At 54.7% G+C, this 22,189-nt stretch overlaps 1 protein-coding gene across 1 annotated transcript in view; it reads left to right on the top strand.

Annotated features, from left to right (window-relative positions):
- The first annotated feature begins 9,647 nt into the window (after positions 1 to 9,647).
- The window catches only part of LOC119092170 (tyrosine-protein phosphatase 99A), a 70,917-nt gene continuing 58,375 nt past the window's right edge, over positions 9,648 to 22,189 (top strand). The window contains exon 1 of the mRNA XM_037215146.1: positions 9,648 to 9,911. Coding sequence (XP_037071041.1) covers positions 9,848 to 9,911 — 64 coding nt within the window. The 5' untranslated portion in view covers positions 9,648 to 9,847. The remainder of the gene's footprint in view (positions 9,912 to 22,189) is intronic.

The following is a 22,189-nucleotide window of genomic DNA, read 5'->3' as shown; positions in this document are numbered from 1 at the left end:
CTGTCGGCGTCAACATCGTTAGGGTGTTCAGTGATTACTTGGCGGGCTGGTCAAGCTCACGACATGCCGCTTTTAAGCGTCCTGCCAAGATGATCCCGCGCTGGTGCCGGAAGTATAATGCATGCGTTATTTTATTATGCGATTTCCATCGTTCTGCCCAGACATCTTGTTTTGTTTCCTGAAGGGGAAAATGTGCATTGTAAATGTGATTTTCCAGTGGATCTATTGTGCTAGGGGCACATGTCTGCACCCAAGTAAATGTAAGCAATATGAGTTCAAAGTTCTTATGCTGAGTTAGCGACCGTGAATATACGAGGGGAACTGGTTAACGATGCTATAAGGTAAAAATTGGCTACATTGTTATTTCTTACCCTTCAAGCTGTGCTTACATAATAACGATTATTTGACTCGCAAGAAACCGTTCGTGAAACTCACTTTTGATCAAAAGCACAGGTTGAAACTTGAGTATGAAAAATTTAACAAACTCTGTATCTATAACGTTGTTTAACCAGTCCTCTTGGTATGCTGAAGATGGATAACTCAGCATAACCACTCTGGACCCACAATGTCGAGAAAAAAAACAGGACGACAAGCATTTCTTACTTATGTCGAGGTGTAAACAAGTTTTCGTTCTTGAATCCACTGCTGTGGTCAAGACTGCAGTGGTTTCAGGTTTAGGTTTTTCGGAATAGGGTGTCTGATATTTTTCTGAACCTAGGTTTATCGTGGATCCCACTTAAACGTGATAATCTATCCTATTTCAGTCAAATGGCCGTGTGAGAATGTTAGTGAGCACTGTATAACATTAGACGCGTCAGCGTAACGCCAACGTGAGATGTGTGTACGGGATCCTCTGATTGGCTTTACTGACATGACATACATGAAAAATGCGCATCAAAGCCTGACCGACGCCGATGAAAAAGGCGTGTTTGTCATGTGTGAGGTGACTATTCAGTTATTAATCTTAGCAATTACAGTATTGAGCAGGCCACAGACAACTATGAGCCGATACGTGGCGTAATATTGTCAGTGGCTTCACTGCTACGCTGTTTTATGTAACAGCATACCATTCAACTTCTTGTGTTGCACGTGCGTCCCTGCCGTAAAGAACAAAGCAAATCAAAATGCCAGATAAATAAACATCGCCGATTTCGCGCAGCTGTTGTTTTTCTCGACACCCCGCGCGCCGTCCGGGGCAGAGGTTAGCCGGGCGGCATGGTCCTCTACGCTGTTGGTCAGAGCGGGCTAGAGAACAGAGCGGGACCGGGCGTTCGCTGCAGCCGACGGGGCCCTAACGATCCGCTGCCTGTGTTGAGCGGTACTCCACGAACACTTTGTAGTCGCCGGCTGATTTCCGTTCCGTCTGCGCTGGAGCAGCGCAGATCAAAAGGCTTGGATGGCTCTTTTGTTTTGGTCACGTGCATAGCCACACAATGCAGATGATAAAGGCCGCAGAATAATACTTGGATATTTGCATTTTGAAATGCCATATCGTATTTCGGGATGCAAATATTGCCCCCGCATTCTTAATTGTCTTATGGCGTAATACGTGAGACATGTTATTCAGCCATGGATTTATTACATCTATATTACATATTATTTAGCCGCAGGTTTCCGAGAAAGTTCAGCCACTGCATGGCCTATGGTTACAGCGTCGCAGTGGCCGCGTGTGATGAGAGAGACGCCGGGCTACAAGCGCTGCCACCCCTACGGCCGTATAGGGGTTAAGCTTTTGGGCGAATTGATGACGGCGACCTCTACGGCGAGGGGTCAGATCAGGGTTATAAGTGGCCACATCCCCGCGTAAGGTATAAGGAAAAAGTCAGCTGTTGAATACACTTCGATGAACCAATGTGACCTAAACTGGATAAGTGAGGAGGGGGAGGGAGCAAAATACTGTGCCGTCAAACTTTTTCAACACAATTTGCGAGCCACTTCTTCCCAAAGCCGAACACTGTCCTTACCACCAGCTAAGCTCTTGTTTGTAAGTCCTGGTCAGCCTGACAGTCAGGCTGGCGAGGACGTGACGGCTGGACGCCACTCCCGTGCAGCATTGTTGAAAGCAGAAGAAAGAACAAAAGATAAAGCTGTTAAATTTGCCACAACCAATATGGTATGAATCGCGCACAGTCAGACAAATGGTTTGTGTTGAGCCCGTATTAGGTTGCTGACGGATGCTCTTGTCCCTGGACATTGCAGAACCAATTTAGTTATTCTGTACATCGCGAGAAATCGCATCTCCATGGCAGAAATCGATACAGAATGACCGACGCTAATGACCTGAGGCACTCGAAGAACGCAAAACTGTCTGCGCGTACGATCGAGGTATCACTGGCACAAAACAAATGCTCACATCCGACTTTTTCACCTTACGCACTCCGTGACATCTAGATCAAGTACCTGTTACTTTGCATTGAGCAGTACAGCTAGTTCTGAAGTACATAAGTTTTGGGCATTCAGACCCATTGAGTACCAAGCACCGACAATTATCGCATGAGGCGTTTGCAAGCAATGAAAGTACCTGCGTGAGTGTTTGCAGAGTTTACTCCGCGGAGTGTGATTGAGTCGGGCGTGCCTATTCCTCTAGTTTTAGCTCACTTCTCTTATATAACAAAAGGGAAAATCCTCTTGTGCTTTTAGAGTTGCTATTGAAGCGCTAAGTACACCAAGTACAAGGCCTAACGTCGCAAATTAAATGCGTAGTCAGTCCCACAGGCTAATTAATTTGACATCATTTGCATGTGAACTTACAGGAATGGTAGCCAGCGGATTAGGGAAATGGCAACAAAGTATGCTCATATTAAAGGACTCGAGATATAATTGCTTGATCAAGCAATAGACCTCCATGTTAAGCTTAGGCAAACACGAAACTTATGGGGTTTCTTGTACTACTTTGTTTTCTGTCCTATCCGTTACACTCTTGTAAACAGGAATGTTTTTTTCTCCCTCAGTTCTTCTCTGAAGTGTCTTTTTAGGTACCATGCTCTTTACCTAGGGTCGTCATTACTTGTGTTCCAACAGAATTTCCCCAAAGCTCGTTTCGATAAAGTTTGGTGGTGGTCAAATATACGGAAGCCGCTATTTCCTCTTAACCTACGCCCACCTGTGGGTCTGAGACAACGGTACCCGGCTTTGGGGAGGGGGGGGGGGGTTGGCTTCCCACTGGGATCTCCAACCACCAGACGTCGTACGGAAAAGGTACCGTTGTGAAGGTCTCGTCAAATCACGGAGAATGAGCACCGAACGTTTGGCCTTAACTTAAGTGCTAGTCACCAAGGGCCACAACAGGAAAAACAGTATTTCTGATAGATGCACTTGAAACATATCTTAAGACGTCAAAACGGATACTAAGGGCACAGAAGTAAGCGTTGAGGCTGCGGAAAATCCATTTCGATCATTTTTGTTCCCTCACAAGGATCAGCTCAGACCAGGTCACCGTTCAAAATTGGTCTACCAGTAGCCTGCAAGAACGATACTTTTTTGTTTTCTTTTACAATGTGCTGACTGACTGAGGTTATGCACGTTGGCACATGTAATTATACGTTATCAACTTCACAAATACAATATAGAGTTGGTTACACGCGTCGTACCCGTTCATCTAGCCTCTCTGCTATTCGCAACAGAGGTCATTGGCCTTGGATGACCTCATAGGACCTCATCATTGGAATGACATAACAACAAGTTTTTAGTGGAATATTCGAATTCTGCGTCCAAATTACTTGTCAAAACTACCTATTTTGAGCTTAGCATATGTCTTGCAGAGGGCACCCATCGCGGTGGGTCATGACCTTCTTTATTTAATGTCCTCTGTAGTGATATGATGGTTGCGTGTGTGAATGAGTATCAGTTTAGTTATATGAAAACACCAAAATTACGCAAAATATGCAAATTTGTATTACTTACTAAAAATAACATAGATGACCTAACCTCAGGTCACTGAATTCATCTGTTTCAAAAGGTCTGAAATAAACAAACTGTGGGTGCCATCATGCTCTCTTACTATAACCAGGATGAACAATGGAAAATGGCGCACAAAACAGTGATGCGAGGTCATGTTTTTAGAAGCCGACGTTTTTGGCTTAGCCAAGGTCACTGACCTTAACAGATTAATCAGTCAAGTTTGCATAAAGAATGCGTAAATGATGGACGAACAGGTACTGAAAACTTGGTGTTGCTGCAAGCACTCATTTTCGATCAGCACTCTAAAAACATTGGGGGAAGTCAATTATCCCGGCCAAGCGCGGGCTACAGGTTTCACGTGTCAACGTGCCTTTGCTTGCCCCCATCCCTGCCGTTTAGACCACATTGCGTCAACGCAACGTCTGACTATGGACGTCTCTTGGATATCGTTTCAGACGTTCTCGCCGCACGGCACCGGTTGCCATCTTTTCCAGCGTCAACACTTGCTGGTGACAGCCCCCGGTCCCAGGTTCTGCGCCCGTCAGCCCGCGTGACCGCCAAGCACGGATCCCAGCCCAGAGACCGCCCGGGGACCAGCATGTCCGACCGTCCTGGACTCCCTCTGAAGCGGCGCGAAGACCATGGGTCCCCGCCGCTGTTCGCCGCGGCCTAGCGCGAGAATTCTCGCGCCTCGCCGCGCGCCGGAGAGGCTTCCCGGGATTCCTCACACAACAACACGGGACGAGGCGCTGGGAGCGATCGCGGTCGCGAGCAATGCCGCCTTGTTAGCGGGCGTATTGAAGTCGACGGACCGTTAGCGTCAGGTGCGACGCAGCGATTGCGGTCTTTTCCTGCTAACGAGGGACGACGGTCCGAGGGGAGCTGGGGGGGGGGGGGGGGGGGGCACTGCGTGAAGTGTCAACAGCCGAGGAGTCGGTCGAGGCTGAGGTTGAGGGTGGAGATCTGGAGGTGCGATCGCAGCACGTCTGGACGCGGTTTTGCCGGTGCGGTCACGCGCAGACGAGGAGAACAGGCTCGGCGCGGAGTAGGAACAGGTATGTGAGTGGTGCCGAGTACACTATGGAAAATGACAAATCCGGCTCCTGCAACACGTTGCTGACCGAAGAACATGCCACACTTCAGAAGTAGAATGGACATCTGGAGGAATATGAACTGCAATGCCAGTGCGGTTTGAGAGGGGGCCTCGCGGCCACCTATTTGACTTGAGGTGTCTGCCTGTCTCACTTGTCCTTTTTTAATTAATATATGAAACGCCTAACTGTGAAATAATTTGCACAGTTGGTAATGGCTTCAGAAACAGATACGAGGCCTGCGCCCTTTTGGCACCGTGGAAGAAGATATACGAGGCCCATTCGTCGCCCGTAAGCCTCTCTAAACAGCGGGCGGCCATGAGACCCACCTTAAAGTTGGAATTGTATCGTCCGAAGTCCTGCAAAGTCGCACCCTGAGCCTTTGCTTGACAGACGGCGCGAGCCATGGGACCCCGACCAACTAGCCGGACGCGAACTCGGCCGTCTCTTAACGCCTGCCGCGGGCGACACTCAGCCGCTCCGGCGCCCGTAGATAACGGAGACACGCCCGGCCTCTCGCCGCGCTAACAGCGGCTATTTCTCGACCTAAATCCGGATTAATCAACCAGCCTGCACGTGCGACCATTAAGCCATTCAGTGGCACGACTATTCTGGCCAAAGCTGGCCGGAAGCGTCCGCTTCCCTTAATTATTGAGCGTAATCTGAAGGCTCGTTTGCGCCGAGCAGAGTAACACAATGACTGTATCGTTGATTAGTTTCTCCATTGCACCGGCGGTGCGGTGTTAACTTGGGGTCCATGCGGCTCCTATCGGCTGGTGGAATAATCCGCTGGTAAATCTGATCGCGACACGGGTCAGCGCGTGCTTGACGGGGGCGTGAGGGCATGTCGGTGGCCATGTCGATGTACACGGACTGTATCACAGCTAATGTCATGTCGAAAGTCGTCTTGGAGTCCGTGACGTACCCGAATTCTCTGTAGGCTTGCATTGTTCTGAGACCTGGCCGGCTGCAATGCATGCTATCTGGTACACAAACCAACACTGCTAATTTCAGACAGGTGTTTACGCTGTCACTGACGTGTGCACGTCCATCGCAGAATTCGCACACTTCCCCGAACAGGCACGTCAGGCGCCAGGCTCCGCGAAATGAGCAGGGAGAACGTTTTGCAAATGACAACCGTCGGGTTTATGTTTGCTAGTTATTTTACACTGGCTGGCTGATGTGGCAATTTAGCTCCCCGCTATCTGCCGCAGCGCAGAGCCTAGGCAAACAACCTCAACTGAGCTCTCATCAACTTCGTTACTGCCATAGTTATTCTAAAATTAAATACGACGTTTTCTTTAATTAATTGCGCCATTAATTATTGAAACAAACTATCGCCTAACTTTTATCATTAATCATTTCGGCGTAACCGCCGGTTGGGCCCAAGCATTTTCCGATCAGTTTCTTTGAGCCGGTCAGCGAGGCCGACCAGCGGCATCCGCTGCTTCCGACCGATGGTCACGTGGCCTCACTGAGGCTGGGCTTGCGGGCCCGGAGGAGCCCCGGGCCGATGACGACGTGGCCTCATTGAGGCTGGGCTTGTGGGCCCGGAGGAGCCCTGGGCCGACGACCACGTGGCCTCACTGAGGCTGGGCTTGCGTTCCCGGAGGAGCCCCGGGCCGATGACTACATGGCGTCACTGAGGGTGGACTTGCGTTCCTGGAGGAACCCCGGGCGATGACCACGTGGCCTCACTAAGGCTGGGCTTGGGCACCCGGAGAAGCCCTGGGCAGATGGGCGAGCCTCACCGACAGGCTGAAGACGTGGCAGCGCCGTGACGGGGAGTGAGCGGGTGAGGTGGTTTTGACACACTCGCGAGCTTTCATCGGAGGCAGTTGCCGTCTCGTTCGCCGTCTGTTCCGTCACTGTGGAGTTGATATACGAACAGCACCCACGTTGTCGAACGGGAGATGTCATTTAATTGCGTTCATACCCACCCGTCTCCAGTTTAGATCACCCATTTAGCCGTGGTTGGTTAGACAGTGTTCTAGAGGATTCAACTGATAAATTCACATGTTACCGGAAAATCTACAGATTGGACTAACTAGATCACAAAATACATTAAAAGTTTTGAAAGGAACAATATCTGATCTAAAAGAATGAGCACCGGCCACTGCAACGAAAGCAAAAAAAGGACATTTCAACGGAATTCGTAAGTATTTACAACCATAATTGAGGGCCCTCGAAATCAGGAAGGAACAATGTTCACGAGAGACCTGAATAACTGTGATAAATTTTTTTTAAAAAACGTAAGCTTATAGTAAGGGCACGATACCTTGTATATCACGTATGCAAGAGTGCGTTGGTTTGGTAGGAAAATGGAAATCTGGAAGGTTTTTGCTAGCATGTAATTGGATAAAACTCATTTGAATGCCCTGGAGGCATCTCAAACTAATGACATTACAACTGCATTCAGATTAAATGTGGCAATCCTGATAATCATTATTATATCTTAGTTAAAGATGGCTTTATTCAGTGTGCGCTTGAGGTGAACTGAAGGGAAGCTGTTACAAATGTTACGGCATTTTTTCTACCGTGTGTCTGGCTGGTTGGTGTCCTTGTATAACCTAATTCGTCATTCTTGTCCCGGGATCGGTGAAATACACGCGCCTATGGCCTCGTCACATTAATAAGCAAATCCCTTCATCCAATGATTGAGCCCCGAACACGTAGCGAGCTTAGGGGGCCTTGGAAAAGATTTGTCTCATATTTCCGAACAAGACACGGCGATCGTATCGCTCCCATAGTGCGCCACTGTCTTCTGCCTGACAGCATTTTCGAAAAACTGTCCATCCCCTGCCTAGATTTTCCCATTCAAACCCGCGCGAACACCTGCGTGGTTACCCTTCCCAGAGGCCCGGTCAAGATAGGCCATCGGAAGGAGCATCGGCCACCGGGCCCAGCGGTACCCAGAATGCAGCGGACGCTAGGCCACGCTGCCCGCACCTCCCAGACCCCCGCACTCAGATCCGCCGGCTGGCGCCCGGGCCGGCCGGCTGTATTTTAACCCGTCTGATCGTCCGATAGCCGGCGCTGTCGGCCCGATTCTCGGAGCGGGGAGGGGACAACAGCGTGGGGAAGGGCCGGGATGCTGCGGCGAACTCGATGGACGATCAGCACCAGGCCAGCCGCAAAAACAGCCTGTCACCGCATGCAACTGGCGGGGGAGATAAATTGCGGCTGGAATACGGCGTCCAACGACGCATGTGTTGCCGCGTGCTGTGCCATGCCTCAGTGACTCGTTTTTGTGCTGTCGCTGCGCCTCCCGCCTCCGACTTTGGCACGTGTTGGCGGAAGCAGATAGATGTGTAGAGTCGCGAAGGCTTGGCGCGACGGGCAATGACTTTGAACGGAATGGTGGCTGATAATGGCGCTGAAAATAAGGGGATGGCTAGTAGAGATGTTGGTAAAAGTTCGTTGCTAAAGTCTCTCAAAGCATAGTGCAAATAGCTGTTGACTTTGAAATGACCGTTGAGCGACACGAGGCGTAAATGCATCCCAGTTAGGCTAATGAACGACTGTATTTTCTCAGCTGGGATCGCAGATGTGTGTGACGTTCATTTCCAGTGCTACAGCTATTTGAACAGCGTTTCAGATGTCGCGATGTTACTGCATGATGTTACTCATCGGGGGCAGACTCAGAAAATTCGAGCCTGCGGTTTCTCGCAGTCACGGCGAGCAGTCCCACCCCCGAGTTACTTAGCAGTTGCTCTTTACTGTAGGCGGGCAAGATGTTCCTTGGAGAGTTGTTTATGAATGAAGAGCTGGATTCTACCTTCTAGAGCTGTACGTATGCGCGTGATGCATTCTCTTCGTACTCCAGCTCCAGCTCAAACGCTGTAAGTCACGGCCAGACGACGGGACAAAGATATCATTCAATGTAGTCAAGCTTTCCAGCATTGTCGATTTCTAACAACTCTTGCCAATATACGTCATCCGTTGATCAGCCCCTGTTTCCCTCAGGGTGTGCTGATAGGGCCTGCAGACGCTTGATACCCGAGTAGTGTCGACGTCTGTCGTTATACAAATATGTTCTTTGTGAGGAAAACGAGAAGCGATGATAAACCATGTTTTAGCTTCAGTGACGCTAGATAACGACAGCAAGCATTCCATTGCATTCACGATTAGATACATGCAGTAAATATGGACGCTTGACGTTCGATGTCGTTTAATCGAGCTAAAATTTTCGGGGCGAGAAGTTTGTTCACCTCTTTGCGGTAGCGAGCAAACCACAAATGGCACATTGCGTAGGAAAGCCATCAGTCAGTGACTGAGGAGCGCGGGCCTGCCACTCCATTGCCACTCTGGCCAGAGAGAAGGCGGCGCCCAATAAACACGGCTTGCATTCGCTCCAGCTTCGCGGAGCGGGGCAGCGCCCGCAGCCAGTAATCGCTCTGTTACCAATGCTGTGTAATCGCACCGTTTGTCACGCCGGCCTATGTAATGATCGGCTCTAATCGCGCCCATTGTCCAGCCTCTCCCGGCGGGTGCGGCGTCCGCCCACCTCTTTTTCTCGACGCGATGCCACCCGCCCGGCGTGAGAACCTGGCTAGTTGCCGCCGCGGCCGCCAGGGGCGCGCGGTGCGATACCGCCGGGTCTCCAGCGCGGCCGGAGCAGGCTTGGGCCCGCCAGTTGCGTCTGCGGACCTGGGCGGCAGGGGGCGCACCGCCCGGGACCTCGACGCTGTGGACTCGCACGCTTGGCGGCCGGTCGGACTGCTGCTCCTGGCGGGGCTTCTGTGTCGGCGTGACCGCGAGGGACGGTCCTCAGAGCCCTCCCTCTGCATGCATGGACTGCTCGCGCTTGGACGCTGATCGGACTGGACTGGAGGGGGATTAGAAGAGCGCGGAAGATGACGCTGACGCTCCTCGCCGTGGTCGTGTGTGCGCTGCTGTTGTGCGGTGGCTCTTGCTCAGGTAAGTAGTCGCATGGCAGAGAAGTATATGACCCAAGAATATTCTAACAATCAATATTTGTGACATGTGGTCACATGGCGGCGGTCCTTCGGGGCGTCGGCGACGGTCGCCGACCGGCTTGTCGGTCCCGACAGGTCGCTGCGCCGGCGGAACTCCGGCCTCGCGTGCTGCCGAGTTTGGAGTCGACGGCTGGCCTGGGGAGGGGAGGTGTCGCCCGCGAGGCGCGCTTGGCACGCGCCGGATGACAGGCTCAGGGCAGCGGGCCTAGATTCCAGTGTCGGCGAGCGCGCCGCCTTGGCTCGATGATGATCCGGGTTGAAGCACGCGTGCGTGCTGGGGCTGGAGTTTTAGTGGCTTTAAGTGACACGCCTTAACTGGCCAAGAGACAAGTCATGCTTCGCACTCTCAATGTGTGGCATGATGATTGCAGTTGTTGCCACCAACAGACGCGTTATTGAAGGACAACGCGGCAACGGACGCGGCCATTTCTCATTTGCACTATTCGGAGCCTTAAAGGCGTGGAGCATCGCGCCGCAAAGGCAACGTTTGCATGATAAACAGCTTGGCGTGGCCGCGCCTTCTAATGCGACGCTATTGTTGCGGCGCGTTTCAGCAGTCATTCCCGCGTACCATAATGATGCGGTGTTTTGAAGACGTAGTGTGGTGGCCGCGGCAAAATGTTGTAGCACAACGCAGTGCATATTGTGCTCCATCGCTTATCGGTTGAACGACACTCATATGGGCTCCCATGATGATGTCTTCCCGGTGATAGCAACCCGCTCATCCCTGAGTTGTCATACCAGTTCGGTCCATCTTTCTGCAGAAATGTGGTCGCGATCAACAGTGCCGCTCTTTTTCCAAGCTATTGCCATGGCGGTCACAGTCTCCCGTTTCCTGATACGAGGTCGGTCCTCGCGTTATCGCCCCCATCCCTTCCCATTCTTTCCCCGCTCTCTCCCTGCCTCTCTCCTAAACCCCTCACCTCTTCTCTCTCTCTCTCTCTCTCTCTCTCTCTCTCTCTCTCTCTCTCCTCTCTCTCTCTCTCTCTCTCTCTCTCTCTCTCTCTCTCTCTTCTCTCTCTCTCTCTCTCTCTCTCTCTCTCTCTCTCTCTCTCTCTCTCTCTCTCTCTCTCTCTCTCTCTCTCTCTCTCTCTCTCTCTCTCTCTCGCTCTCTCTCTCTCTCTCTCCCTCTCCCTCTCCCTATCCCTTCTCCCTCTCCCTCTCCCTCTCTTCTCTCTCCCTCTCCCTCCCTCCCTCTCTCTCCCTCCCTCTCTCCTCTCCCTCCCCCTCTCTCCCTCTTTCTCTCGCTCTCTCTCGTGCGCGCGCACGTTCCCGCACCACCGCACTAACTCGCACCTCGTATCTTTGCTCCCGTTAAGCCATTTTCGGCGCTCGAGAGTGGTGGCGAGACGCCCTTTTTGCGCGGAGCAACCTCCGCGGGTAAGTGCCAGCTCAGCTAATGAATATAGAGCGTAGGCCGAGGAGCATACTGACGCCACATTAATGAACTGCTACCGGCGACGCACGGCAAGGTACGGCTAATGTATTCGGGAACTGAAAGAGCCGACTGAACTTTCCGCGCTCGCAAGATGATGCGGGAATAATTCGTTACTTATAAACCAATCCACGACTTATTGTTTGAAAGCATGTGAATCGTCTGTCCCTTGTTTTTGGAGTGGACATGACATGGAATGACATGGACATGAACAGACATAGACGAAAGGAGTCCTCTCTTTGTCCTCTTAAATTGGTTGCACATATTACAACGTTGATTCTCCTTCAAAGATTCTCCTTCAAAGGGTTAGCAAGTAAGCAGGTATCAACGCCACCGTCGGGATCAATCAGCATGGTCATGAGCATTCGTAAGCGCGCCTGCACCCGTGTGTTCTACTACCACAGGTACACCTTCAATGTTGTCCACAAGTTGGCCCTACACTTCGTGCGTGTCATGGAAAGAAACGCCTTTAGAGACATTGACATTTCTCATAGTTTTTGACCCGTGGTGGAATCAATGTGTGGGCGGTGTCATTCAGTTTGATCCTAAGTTACAACTGACAAGTGTAGTATCCTTGTAGCAGCCCCGTGTTCAGGCTTACATCGTTGCAGATACTCTGCATTGTTATCACTCAAACGCTTTCAGACCGTTAAATGGGACGTTTTAACTTCTAAGTAATGGAGATTGATGGCACGTCTGTCCTGCTTCGTGAAGCCTGTGGCTTTGGGTTACCTCACGCAGTTCGTGTTTCGCAGGTCCGGGATGACTATTTGGAACATCAGACTTGAGTAGTGGTTGGCGTGTCCGTCTGCAGTTTCACGAGCAAGCGCGTAAATGCCCAATCGCACGCACACACGGGTCATCCAGGTACCCGCGCCGGCGTCTGATTAAACGCCGATTCCCTAGCATGTTTAAATCATCCGTCTCGCTACGGCTTGGCCACTTCGCCATCAGCGCGCTTCTGCTGGTATGACCCCACCTTCTCGCGGCTTTCTGCTGGTATGCCCCCCCCCCCCCCCCCCCCACCTTCTCGCGGCTTTCTGCTGGTATGGCCCCACCTTCTCGCGGCTCCAGGCTATTTTTGCTTCTAATTATTTCTGTGTTGCGCATACGGAACGGTCCGCTGATTCTGCGGGCCTGAATGATGGCTCCTTGTCGTCACTGAGAGCCCACTACCGCCGCGAAGCGTTTTAATTAGAGCGGCGGCATGACCTGATGCGACGCTGTTAGAGAGCCGCCCCAGGGTCGGTGGCGGTGGCCTGTTCATCAAAGCTGTCGAGTTTGCCGGGTCCGTTGTCCTGCCGCCGGCTGCAGCGGTTGGTGGTGGAGCTGGGAGAACCTGTTTGGAGTTGGCCGCACAGAAGTTACCCGCACTCGAGCGCTCTGTTTGTGCCGGGCTGTCGCAGAGTTTTGAGATTTGGGATATCATAGAGTTGGAGCGGGAATATGAAAACGGGGTGTTGTTAGACCCCCCCCCCTCCTGCGTCTGTATACCTGTCTGAACCCTCGGCAGTCCTGTCCCCCACCCCCACCCCCATCAACACCGCGGCCTACCCGCGCCCCGTGACCCTGACATGCCTGCCCTCCGTGACCTGGACCCGTCGTCTGCGCCCGGGCGCTCTCCAGTCCGGCGTGGGCCGCCGGCCGGCTGCCGCCCCCGGCCAGCGATCGCCAGATCTGCTCAGCCTAATGACTGACCCCCGAGTCGTGTCCGCGGTCGGCATCTTGTAAAGAGCCTCATTAATAAGGGCGGCCCGGCGGGGGCCGGGTCGGTAATTTCCCTGTTTTTGCCGCTCTGACAGAGCGGCACGTCGGGGACCGTCAGGTGGCCCCCCGTCGCCGAGGCAACCCCGGCCGCTGAGGAATCCAGGCCTCGATATCAGCCGAACACAACGGCAGGCTTACGCCCCACTCTCCGGCCTTTCAAACGCACAGGCGCGCATAATAGGATGCGAGTCAATGCGTCGAGACCTCACGCGTCGCTTTTGTAAGCACTGGATGTGACTTCTTGCAATCTAGTTACATCCGATGTCAGCCATGTATGAAGTAGTTATTGGCGTGTCAAGCACTGGTCGTAAATATTTCTTGCCGCAATATAACGTCCGGTCCCGACGTTTTTCAACAATGCTCTGTCCAGCTTCTATCAAAGACCCACCGCCACGCAGTCAGATTCACCTCAAGTACAAGAAGCTCACCCGCGATCAGATCTGCTCCAAGCGCTAGTGCCTCACCTAGCGCACAAGAAATGGCCGTGGCAGTTAAACCCATGGGAACTGCCCGACTGGGTAGTTCGAGTTCCCCGCCGGTAGCATCCCGAGTTGTTACCGATGTTGCTGTCGCGCCAGCAGTACCAGCTCTCTGGTACAGGGCAGGCGGTCTCTGGTACAGGGCAGGCGGTCTCTGGTACAGGCCAGGCGCTAACCGGGCCGCCTCCGCCACGGCGGCGCGGCTGTTTGCGAAGACGGATGGTGGTGGGGCACGTTCGACGGGTTTGATTTGTCGCTGGAGCCGGCACGGTGCCGCGGGCGACCGGCCGCTGTCCAGATGGCGCTGCCGATGCGGGGATGCCGGAGGGGTGGGGGTTCGGCACTGGACCGACGTCACGTTACTGTTTCGGCGGCAGCGGCTGCGGAATAAACTGAAGAGCAACGCGGACATTGGCATGCTTATGTGAGGCAGAAGCTGCAGGGAGGCTGGGAAAGCCATGATATGTGGCGCGGCATGAAGGAGGAAATGGAAGGCGAACTGGGGTTCCCAAAACACGCCAGCGGCACACAGTGGCCCGCACTGGGGTTGGAGTGGAATTTGGTGGCTTACGTTTAGAGAGAAGTATGCATGGGAGCACATCGATGGGCATCGGCGGAGAAGGTACAAGAATGTGGGGAGATGGGGGTCACTTTCGGGCGCCACGGCGGTTGGCCGCCCCTGCCGTGTGGCTGGGCAGGAGCCCCGCGACCCGGTCAGTGAATCGAATAACGATTCTTGACAAGGACGGATGAGTGCGGCCTTTGTCAGAGCACATCCTGTCATGCGCTACCGTTCCAACATCACCAAAATGTTACCACAGATCCAGACGTCCGTCCCAGAGTTATCGCGTCCATAAAATTTCATAGGGCTGCCAGTTGAGGTCCGCTGGCCAACCGGGCTAGCACATCCAAATTGAGACCACATATGGACTGCTCTGGGAACATTAGTCATTGAATAGCGCACTCCTGTTTCATTTCATGCAGCTGCGACCCATGGTTCTGGCGCGAGCTTGGAGGTGAAATTATGCTTGAAGCTGTTCAGAGCTCGGAGCTCGAATGCAGTTGTGGTGATTGTGACGGTTGTGGTGGCTTCGGATTTTGTGTGATGCTTAGCGCCCCTTGATATTTGCGGTGGACACAAAAATGTTTTGGTAGGCGGCACGTCGCGGGTGTTTGTCGCGAACTGCTGTTGAGGCTCCGCTGTTTGCGGACTGTAGTTCTGCCGGGACTGCTGTGACAGCGTTTTTTGTTCGTCTTGCTATTTTTAATTGCTCTAGAAGGTTTTCTGTAACACTAAGTGCTTGGAAACGGCTGAGGATGCTCCTTCTAAGTCACTGGTGCGAGCGCGGCTGGGTTCAAACGCGATGTAAGTGCAGCGCCCGAAGCCGCCTCGTTTCAGCCTCTCCGCCGCCTGCGGCGCATCTGAGAATCGATCCCCCCGATGGCACTTCGTGTCAGCACTGCGATCAACATCGGCATCTGCATCGAAATGGACGATTAATTACCCGCCTCCGTTACGCCTGGTGGCGTGCAATGCTGCACAGTTGGGCAATCACGAGTCCGCCCTCAGCCGGGCATGCGGTGCCAGCCGTCGTCTTCCGATTTCCTCCGAGTCTTGGAGGCTCTGCGATCGACGGCCGACGCGGCCCGTCCACCTCACCGACCTCTCCCACCGACTCGGGCCGCGCGGTCAAATTATCCTGATTACCCGTGATTACCGGTGCGCCCTTTACGCAGCGCCACCCCCAGTCTGCGGGTCGCCACCAATTAGTGGCCTATTGTCCGGCACAGACGGGGCCGCCGAATACAGCGAGGCCTAAATGCTCGGACCTGACAGCTGACGTGTAGCTCAATCGGCAAACTCCTAACCCTGCCGCCTGGCGACGATGTCAGCGGTGAGCGGGGACGGTCAGAAAGGGCAGCTGCAGACAGTGTTGGACACATGCGGAAGCGGTTACAGACAATGGCCAGGCGGTCACGTGAGAACCCATGCCTCCCGAACGGACAGAGCTGGCTGCATTCGGTTACCCATCGTGTGAACGCTAGCCTTATTTGGCATGGTGTGGGGCTACGTCCACAGAGCTGTCACCGAATCCGGTGACCACCAAGCTGCAGGCGTGGCCCCAGCCGGTGCGGATTACTTCACCACGCCTGAGTCGGCCAGCGGATGTTCTCCCGTGACTGGCCACGATTTTTGCGGCGCGTTTTTTGGGGCGGAGTTTTTTCGTCGCCGCAGCAAGCGTATCCCTGCTGCCGCGAGGCCAGCAAAAAGCGTTAAAACTCTGCCAACTGCGGCGAGGAGGTAGTGATGCGCGGCGCCGCGGCCGAGGGACAGCTGGCGAGCCCGCTCCCTCACGCCCCGCTCATCCGAAAGAAGGCGCAAAAATCCGGCCGCGCACCGGAAGCAATCAACGGGCAAATGGACAGCATGGGCGCCGGGTTATATCTGGAGTGCGATCGTGGTAACGCGTGAGGCTGGTCTCGGTGAGACGCGACACAACTTCCTGTGGCTTGTGACAGGTCGGCCTCGTCGCTAGGGCACGCCTGCCGACGGCCGCCCGTCGTTGAGCCGTGACTTGTTGCCATGTGACTGGGCTGTTAGGCTTGTGATGTGCGTGTTTTCGGTTGGCAGATGGATGTTGGCACTGCTCGTTTTTTGCAGTTGCCGAGAACTTCGTGCGCTGTGGCGCAGGGCGGGGAATAACAACGTGTTGTTGCACATTTGCTCTCTGATGATTGTTTGCAGGGCTGTGTTTAGATGGAGCCTTGTTTTTGCGTGTTTTACATGGTTCTCGTAGCTCGTAGCAGTCTGTTCATGTAGGAGAGCTACGCGACAATCAAGTTAGTGAGGATTCGGTGGTCCAATTTCTCGCGTTCCTGAAGCCGGCCACCGAACGCTGGTAATGAAGCCGCCTCGGATCGGCCTTCCCGCTCATCAATCACACCTGGTACCGTTTGATTGGCGTTCGGTCGCTTCCCTTCCCACCCTGAATGTGACCTCTGGAAATGACCTCTTCCTCAGCGGCTAGCGCCCGCCGACACCCTGACACGGCGTGTGCCTCAGACTCCGCGTGGCTGGGCCGCTTGGAGTGCGCAGTGCCGACGGGCCATTTTCGTCCTGTCCTCGCGAGTGACCTATCGACTTGCGGCTCCTCCATCACCGTTATCCTCACTCTTCGCCAACCCAGAAAAATACCGGTCCGTCCGTGTCGGCAAAACAGCGTCTGCCGAACCTGAAAAATGGGACGATTGCTGGGATGGATTGTTCGGCTCATCGCGGCGGCTCGCCAGCGCCGCGGCGCACTCTCGGGCGCCCGGTGAGGATCGGCGGGCCTCTCGCCGCGTGGCGTGGTCGGACGCGTGCTACCCGCTCATGAGGACGGGGGGTACCGGGCACCCACGTGCAGCCTCCTGGGGGACAGGAAGTGTGGCGTGGCGTGACCGGACACGTATCACCCGCTCGAGGGGACGGGGAGCGCCGGGCGCCCGCGTGCAGCCGCCTGGGAGCCAGGGACGCGTGGCGTGGTCGGACGCGTGCCACCCGCTCAGGGGGAGGGGGCGGGGAGCACCGGGCACGCGCGTGCAAGCGCTTGAGGGCCAGATACGGGTGGCGTGGTGAGACGCGTGCCACCCGCTCGGGGGGGCAGGGAGCACTGGGCACCCGCGTGCAACCGCTTGAGGGCCAGAGATGCGTGGCGTGGTGAGACGCGTGCCACCCGCTCAGGAGGGTGGGGAGCACCAGGCACCCGCGTGCAACCACCTGAAGGCCGGGGACGGGGTCTTGATGCTCTGCCCGCGGCGTATGCGCCGTGCGCTTTGCCGGCCGTTCGAGTTGCGTTTGCCGTTGCAGCAGATTTTTACGCGATGTTAAAATGCGACTAGCTTGTTGCATGTGACAGCGGCACAATGGGTGCAGTGCTCCGGTGCGACGGCACTGGTGCAGTAACTGTCACATTTTACACCTCGTGATGCACCAGGTAGACCCAGGCCTGGCAACCGGCCAGTTCCCCTTTCTGGCAAATGGCCAGATGGTGATTTGGGCAAGAGGCAGATGTCATATACCAATGAATAATTGGGAAATCTCTCCACGAAATCTCACAAAGACTGAGCTGAGTGTTTATCCATTGCGATGGCGTGGCACTTTTTGGTTTGCCGGCTCAGATTGTAAGCAAGCTGTTCTGCTTGACATACACTCTGAGCCGTTGTCACGCGTACAAAACATTCGGAATGAATTTGTGTCAGGAAGTGAGAGCATGGTGTAGAGTTCTTCTTAGAACTGTCGGATGATTTATCGCAAACGTGGCGATGCAGCAACAGCCATTGCCGTCGTTACGGCTGCGCGCTTAGGTGAGTCATGGACGCGGTGACCTTCGGAAGCATGGTCACGCAGGCTAAAGCTCGTGACCGGCTCTTGTGGGAATGTCAAGAGGCTGATCAGTTTTTGTGTTGTTTTCGTGCTGGCGGTGTCCCCTGCTGCTTGAATAACGCATTAGCGCCGCTGTGTGTACGCCGCCTTCTGAATATTAATGACAGGTAGTGACGACTTAATTTTCCGGGCGCTAATTATTCATTCCGGCGTCAGTTTGAGGCCCGGAGGCTCGCTGCAAGCAAATGAGTGGCAGCCGCGGCAGAAGCTGCCTCGAAGAGGGGCAGGTTCTTGTGAGACGGGCGACTAGCGGGATGTGAATTACCGCGCCCGCAGCAAATCGGAACTGTCTTCTATGCAAACAGCCTGTGCGCAATTTTGCCCGACCCTAAAAAGCCACCTTGGACGCAGGCGGCTATCGTTGCCCAGCAGCGGCGAGCGGAGGCGGTGGCTGACTCCGTTCGTCCAGCGGCCGGCCGATGCCGCTCTTAAACCGACATGAATAACGCCCCGCCCCTACAGCTTGCTGGCAGCCTAGCACCGCCCAGCCTACACGCTAAAACACCGACCCGCTTTATGACGTCTATCCACGGATATTTATGAGCGCCGTCCAGCGGTTGGCAGCGGCGCCGGCTCCCGCTCCGGCTCCGGCTCCGGCTCCGGCTCTGGCTCCGGCTCCCGCGGCAGTTGCGGCGCGCCGCCGCGGCTCCGGCGGCGTGTCTGGCGCGCGTGACACGCGTGGTGCTGACCGCCGCCGGCGGCAGACGGGGCGCCGCGGTCCGTCAGCGCCCAGACAATGCTGTTTTGCGGGGCGCTTTCAGCGGGGGCGCCCCGGCGCGCGGCGGCCGGCACACCGCCCGGCGGAAAACAGCTGCTTGCGCGGAGCCGTGGCTAATGAAAGGGACGGCCCGGCCCGTCAAAGGGTAATGGAGCCATCGGCTGACCGGGGGAGCGGGGCCGACTTGTTTTGGCCGCACGCCGCCGCTACCGTGGCCGGTCGTACCTGCGCGCGGCGCCGCCGGGGTAAACAGCACTCGGGGCGCCCTAATGCCCCCACTACAGCCGACTTTAATGAGCTGGGACATGATGAGAGCGCTGTTTGTGGCTCTAACGGACGCGCGCACTGGAGGGCGCCGGTAATCCGGGCAGCTGTGTCAGCGAGCTGGGCGGCTGCCGGTGAAGTGGATGGGACCGGGTCCCCGGGTGCGCGCTATCAGGAGCGCAGGCGCACGAGTTGGTCAGCATACGCACCAGAGCCGACAAACAGGTCGGCGGGAAGCGCAAAGAGGAAGCTCACTGCCCACTTATCTTTTGAGAAGCGACTTAACACTTGCTAAGTGTCAGTGTATGTTTTGGCAATGAAGGTGTTTACCCCGGAGGCTGTAATCCTGGTCGGGGAGGCTTTTCACGAGCGGGCAGTAGCCACTCACTCAAAAGGTCGTCTGGCCTTTGTACGAGGTCGTCTCCAGCGGACCCTTGCTAGGCCATCAAGCGCTCCCTAATCCGGTATCAATCAGACCGAACTGCCAGCCGACCCACGAGCGAGCTGCAATAAAGCCATTCGGCCAGCGACTGATCGGGGCCCGATGGCGAGGTTTCCGCGGCCGTGCCGCCTTTGTGCCATGCGGCGGCGTTCGGCCGGGTCGGGTCGTCTGGCGGCTCGACACGACCCGTCGGAGGAGCGTGCCCGGAGATTAGATCGCACAGGGCTGATGGAAGGCCCAGGTGTGGGGATTTCGGCCAGAGATGAGGAAGACGGGCCGCGCGTGGCTTGTAAGGATGGTGCCAAGTGTGGATTTGGCGTTAGGCTTTTTAGTCGTATCTGGTGAATAGGGTCCAGGAAGTAAGGATTCTAACAGGGTTGTGTTATGTTGTGTGTGGGTGTAGGTGTAAGTAACTGGTTGAGGACTCACAGCCCCTTTCCTTTCGGTGGCTGAACCGTGGGTGTGTCTGTGCTGGCGGTGCTCGCAACAGGCATCGCTTTGTGCTTGATTTAAGTATGTTGATAAGATATCCCAATTAACATTTCACACGCCCAATTTAGCCACGGTTAAACCCCGCTGATCTCAGCTGTGCTTAATTAAGTACAGCTAAACCCCGCTTATCTCATCGGCATGCCATCATTCCAATTATTTTTAATTTATCCTGCCCTCTGTATTTTTCACGACCGTTCAACCAACATCCCTTAAGATGCATTCAATTCTTCAGCCTTAATCACGACGCCAGAATTCGTTCATCCTATCTCCTCACGACATTCGGACAGCCGAGGTACATAACTCACCTTGAGTGCTCGGAGAATCGCCGCGGTAGTCGACACCGCGCGGCTGCAGCTCGATTGGACACCCTCACCCCCAGCCGTCCCCTCCCCTGCCCGCCGCCAGCTGACGTCGGAGTATGGGCCTCGGTCAGCGGCAGACGGCCGGGGACCCCGGCTCCGAGTCAATTAGTTCCATGTCGGAGACAATCGGCTGGGTCCGTCGCCCGGCGCGCCTCCACCGTGTCGCCGAGCGGCCGCGGGGCGTGACCCGGCGCAGCTGTTGCGTCGGGTCGTGACCTCTGACCCCGCGGCGAGCGGGCGCTCCTCGCCGGGCGCGTCCCGCGTCGGGGCTGAACGCGGCATTGGCGGCTGACAGCTTGTCGCCGTGGGGAGCCTGCCGCGAGCCCGGGCCGGGGTGAAGGGGTACGCCGTGATGAGAGTAGTGACCGCATGTCGCAAACGCACCCTCTGTTCCTTGGCCATCGCATCAACAGTGAGATCCCAGCGGTTCGAGATGTAGCCTGAGGACGACGTCGCTCCTTTCGTCTTGAAAATGGTTCATGAGGTGCGGGGGGGGGGGAGAGGGTCGTCACGCTCCGCAGGGCGCACCTCATTACGGAAACATGGCTTCGGAGCCTGCCGGCTCGCGCCACCGGCGCTGCTTTCAGCCAATAATACAGCCGCGACGTCTGGGCTTCGTCGCCCGCGAGTGGCTTGGAGAGCACCAGACGTCTGGAAGCGGCTCTAGGGCGGTCGCTGCTGGGGTTCGTACCCCGTGGTGATGGCGACTCGTCGCCGACTTTCCTAGTACTCTTCGGCGTACTTTGTGGCGCGGGCCGGCTGAGATCTGCGTGACTTGCATTTTCTATCGAGCTGCTTGCTCCGTTTGGATGAAGGACACTAACTGAGGGATTTGGCGTCAAAATATGCGCATACATGTTCCTTGATGACTTGATGAGAGGAGCCTGTAAGATACCACTTTCGTCTAAACGCTGGCAGTGCTTTGATGTCCCGTGTGGTTCATCTGGTAAATTGAGGAACGAAGACGCGTTGTTTTCCTCTCGGCTACCATCAGCAAGCCGCACACGTTGCCCGTAAAGGCCTCGCAGTAATATCTGGAACGAAAAGCGGAATTTTCCCCGTCTTATCAATGAGGAAGTCGGCAAATCAAGAAACTTGTGTGCGTGCGTGGAAGTCCAACCTGGTTTGGCGTGCGGCCGCCTTCACTCCCGCCTGGGTAGAATTGGTAAAAACGCTGCAGCTTGGAGTGGATTGGGACAAATGGGCAGGAATGGTTGATAAACAAAACCATCGACACCGCAAATAAGCCAGTGGCGAGTGATATCACAAACTTGAAATGCCGGGTGAACCGTGCAGTTGCAATTTAACCTGAAATAAGGCAAGATATCAATTTAAGGCTAGTCTCGTAGCATGCAATCATTGACAGACGTTTTTAATGTTAATTTGGTGCAGATCGCAACGCCCAGTGAACAAAGGCATGGCATACTGCGGTTCAGATAAAATGGGACACAAAACAGTTGAGTGGGATCTTAACAGATTTAGCCAAATGATAATATGCCAGCGCATTACGCCGTGGATCTTTGAGCTGAGAGATGCAGGCGAAATTGTTTTCACTAGGCTCTGAAGAGGTACCTGCTCAGATTAAACGAGATAAGTTTTGTGTTTATTTCGTGCTGGTCTGTTTCAAGATATCGATTGTCAGCAATGAAGACGCTCGAGGTCGACTACGGCTCAATCAGAGCGGCACTCTTGGACTACTTTGAAGAAAAATGAAGAAGCACAACACACCATCCTGTTTGTTGATTATGTTGATGTGTTTGAAAGTACGCCTACCGCGCACTACAATCGAGTCGCGGCCGTCCTCCGCCCCAGTGAGTCTTGTTTGTAGCGTTGT

This window comes from Pollicipes pollicipes, unplaced genomic scaffold, assembly GCF_011947565.3.
Source record: "Pollicipes pollicipes isolate AB1234 unplaced genomic scaffold, Ppol_2.1 Scaffold_3447;HRSCAF=4054_pilon_pilon_pilon, whole genome shotgun sequence".
Lineage (NCBI taxonomy): Eukaryota > Metazoa > Arthropoda > Thecostraca > Pollicipedomorpha > Pollicipedidae > Pollicipes > Pollicipes pollicipes.
This window is presented reverse-complemented; position numbering and strand designations above follow the sequence as displayed.